Source organism: Prosopis cineraria, unplaced genomic scaffold (genome assembly GCF_029017545.1).
Source record: "Prosopis cineraria cultivar Desert tree isolate PC_DT_omini unplaced genomic scaffold, ASM2901754v1 PC5, whole genome shotgun sequence".
Lineage (NCBI taxonomy): Eukaryota > Viridiplantae > Streptophyta > Magnoliopsida > Fabales > Fabaceae > Prosopis > Prosopis cineraria.
In genome coordinates, this window is record NW_026555336.1 from 8,397,084 (window position 1) to 8,401,059 (window position 3,976).

Consider the following 3,976-nt stretch of genomic DNA (forward strand, 5'->3'; position numbering starts at 1 on the left):
TTATTATAAAAAACTTTCAACCGTTTTATGTATCTTAAGAAAAATTAATTTCTTTTATATTATAACTTGATTTTAAATAATTATACAATTATATTAAATATTTTTACACTAATTAAAAAAGATAAAATTTAAAAATAATTTAATTATTATAAAGTATTTTAAAATCAAAAATTATTTTAAAAAAATTTATGAATGGGACTGGAGGTGGAATTTTTAATATAAAATATTAATTTTTTCCTCACAAAATAAGAAATAAAAATCGTGCATTGGTGGTGGTGATATTCGAAGTCAACTTCACCTTGCTTCCTCATAAATACATCTGGTGCCTTATCTATCCTTCTCTTATGGATCAGAAATCTAAAGCATGAGGGCTCTCACAACAGCTTTGTTTCAGAATCTGATGGATTCCATAAGCCAGTGGGATAGTCTCACACCTCTGCTTCTTGCTCTCTGTAGCATCTTTGCCGTCGCTTGGTACGCCTGGATCTTCTTCACCAAACCCAGTCCCAACCTACCTCCAGGTCCACCGGGCCTCCCCTTGTTTGGCAATCTTCTCTCTCTCGATCCCGAGCTTCACTCTTACTTTGCTTCTCTCTCTCAAACCTATGGCCCCCTCTTCTCGCTCCGACTCGGCACCAAATCCGGCATCGTCGTTTCATCCCCTTCAATCGCTCGTCAAGTGCTCAAAGACCATGACGTCACTTTCGCCAACCGTGACGTCCCCGTCGCCGGCAGGTTGGCTTCCTACGGCGGAAACGACATCGTTTGGACTCCTTACGGACCTGAGTGGAGGATGTTGAGAAAAGTGTGCGTGCTTAAGATGCTCAGCAACACCACCTTGGATTCCGTCTATCAGCTCCGTCGCAATGAGATCCGAAAAACCGTTGGGTATATATACAGCCGGGTCGGGTCTCCGGTGAGGATTGGGGAGCAGATATTTCTGACAGTGCTGAACGTGATCACCAACATGATGTGGGGTGGGACGTTGGAAGGCGATGAGAGGGATGTTGTGGGAGCAGAGTTCAGAACCGCGGTGGCGCACATGACGGAGCTATTGGGGAAACCCAACCTGTCCGACTTCTTTTCCGGGTTGGCCCGGTTTGATTTGCAAGGTGTGGAGAAACAGATGCGTTTGTTGGCAGAACAATTCGATCGGATCTTCGAGAAGATGATTAATAAGCGACTGAGGAGGAACAATGAGGGTGAAACTGGAGAAGAGAGCAAGGATTTCTTGCAATTCTTGTTGAAGTTGACAGAAGAGGAGGATTCCAAGACACGACTCACCATAACTCACCTGAAGGCGCTCCTCATGGTACTCTTGACTCTCCGTGTTTTTTTTTTTTTTTTTTTAACTCACGTATATATTTTTTTCTCTCCAGTTTTTGTATCAGGAGAGAAACTAACATATATTTTGTTCATCTTAAATTATAAAATAACCTTAAAAAATTATCATTCTAAAATATAAGACAGCCTGGTAAGAATAATATTTTATTAAAGATATTTTTTTAACATTAACCTTTAAGTAGAGAAAGAAAATTACAATAATTATATATTTAAAACTTTATTAAATGAAGAATATTTTTTAAAGTTTTAATTTTTTTAAAATAAGTTCATAAAAGTGTTACTATTTAGCTTTATTGATATAGGTAATATTGTCTCAAGTTGTCTTACTATAATTTAGGAAAGGATGAGTATTTTATAATTTTTATCATAAAAAAATAAATTTAAGAAATATTTGTTAATTTTTTTAAAATTACTTCTTATGAAATCAAATTTTATTTTCACAATACAAACTTATTTCATTAATCATAAAAATATTTTAATCCAAATTTTGAAATTTTAGACATAATTATTAAAATCAAGAAACTATTTTTAATTGTGTAAATTAGTTAAAATTTGTTTATTTTTCAAAACAATGTGAATATATCCTCAATTAGATAATCAATTTTTTGGACACGTTTATTTTTAAAAGCCTTTTATGAATTTTATTTTGAGCAAAGCATGAAACTTTTTTTTTTTAAATAATCCTAGAATAATATTTATGATCATTAACTTTTCTACATGCTAACTTTAAATCTTGGGCAGGATATGGTGGTTGGTGGAAGCGACACATCTTCCAACACCATAGAATTTGGAATAGCTCATATCATAAATGAGCCAGAAGTGATGAAAAAGGTTCAAGAAGAATTGGACAACATTGTGGGAAGAGAGAACATAGTAGAAGAGTCACACATTCACAAGCTTCCATATTTGCTTGCTGTTATGAAAGAAACTCTCAGGTTACATCCTGCTCTTCCTCTCTTAGTTCCTCATTGTCCAAGTGAAACCACCATTATAGGAGGCTACACTGTCCCAAAAGGCTCTCGTGTGTTTGTGAACGTGTGGGCCATACATAGAGACCCTTTGATTTGGAACAATCCTCTTCAGTTTGACCCTACAAGGTTCGTGGATGCTAAATGGGATTTCAGTGGAAATGACTTCAATTATTTCCCATTTGGGTCTGGACGAAGAATATGTGCAGGAATAGCCATGGCTGAGAGGACCTTTTTATATTCTGTTGCAACACTAATGCATTCATTTGACTGGAAAGTTCCTGAAGGCCAAAAGTTAGATATGTCTGAGAAGTTTGGTATCGTACTGAAGAAGAAAGTTCCTCTTGTTGCCATTCCCACACCAAGATTATCCAACATGGCTCTATATAAATAGAATATACTCCTTTGATCCTATTTATAGGACATGGAGAGAATATTTATTTTAGTCATATTTATAAGACACTAAAGTGATTTTTGTGTCTATCTTTACATTTTTGTTTTTATTAAATGTTGGAAAGTTATTAAACATATACTAGAGTATTTTGTTTTTAAAATAAAGAGTATGTATGTTAATGGAGGAAGACACTACTACAAAACTGTTAACATAGAACAACTCATATAGGATCAGCGGTGGAGCCACGTCATGTGCACCCCCTCACTTTGAAAAAAATTACAAGTGGGGCATTTAAAATTTACAACTTTGCACTCCCTATTTTAATATTTTGCCCCCTTTGAACTAAATAAAAGATATTCAGGATTAAAAACTTATTAGATATATAATATTTTAATAATTTAAATAAGATATGAAGAGCATATTTGTAATAAAAGAGCATATCAACTTATTGAATATGATTTTTTAAAATGAAAAATGATGATAAATTTATTTATATTATTATAATTTTAAGCCTAGCATAATTATTACTATTTTTAAAAAATATTAATTTTTTTGTTAAATTACTCCGCACCTCCTGACTCAGGTTGCTGACTCCGTCACTGTATAGGATGGTTGTATTTAAAACTATCCTATATGAGCAGGTATAGGCTATGGCATGTGTAATGTTAAAACACTTATAAGAGGGTTACTAATCAAACCATCCTACATAGTTAATAATATAGGATGCTTTATTTTGCAACCATCCTATAATGGTTTTTGGAAATTAAAAAATTGAATTTTTTTTAAATATGAAGATATGAATGCAAAGAGGACAGTTTTGCTCAGTAATCATCCTCTACATCTTTAACTTATAGGATGGTTACTTAAGAGAATTGTCCTATATAATCTTTTAAATTTAAATCCCTAACCCATCAATTTTGAATAGAACCCAAAGCCAAACAAGAACAAAATCCCAAAACCTCTTGTGTTGATCTTCTTCAAACCTAGAATCTCAACTTATTCAATGAAATCCAAAAATGCAAAACCCAAAACTTATTTCATTTTACAACGAAATCCGGAACCCAGAACCAGCTCACATGCAAACATTCTTTGTTGATTTGCTTCTTCAACTTCATGACAACATTGGTCATTTAGAGTTCTAACTATTACAAGATAGGTTTTTAACAGCGTGTAAAGAACACTTTTAACAGTAGTTCTATATCTGCTATTGTTTCATGAGATGTTAAAAGTATGTGACTTTCAACAACGGTTATCCAACTGTTGTTAAAAG

At 33.6% G+C, this 3,976-nt stretch overlaps 1 protein-coding gene across 1 annotated transcript; it reads left to right on the forward strand.

Annotated features, from left to right (window-relative positions):
- Nucleotides 1-305: 305 nt before the first annotated feature.
- On the forward strand, nucleotides 306-2,795 carry LOC129311323 (flavonoid 3'-monooxygenase CYP75B137-like). The gene is made up of 2 exons (XM_054953554.1): nucleotides 306-1,312; nucleotides 2,086-2,795. The coding sequence occupies exons 1-2, from the start codon at nucleotides 365-367 to the stop codon at nucleotides 2,704-2,706; spliced, it is 1,569 nt and encodes a 522-aa protein (XP_054809529.1). The 5' UTR covers nucleotides 306-364; the 3' UTR covers nucleotides 2,707-2,795.
- The last annotated feature ends 1,181 nt before the right edge of the window (nucleotides 2,796-3,976 follow it).

Coding starts and splice junctions, on each gene's coding strand:
- LOC129311323 (XM_054953554.1), top strand. CDS start 365: ATGAGGGCTCTCACAACAGCTTTGTTTCAGAATCTGATGGATTCCATA. Junction 1,313..2,085: donor ACCTGAAGGCGCTCCTCATG/GTACTCTTGACT, acceptor AATCTTGGGCAG/GATATGGTGGTTGGTGGAAG.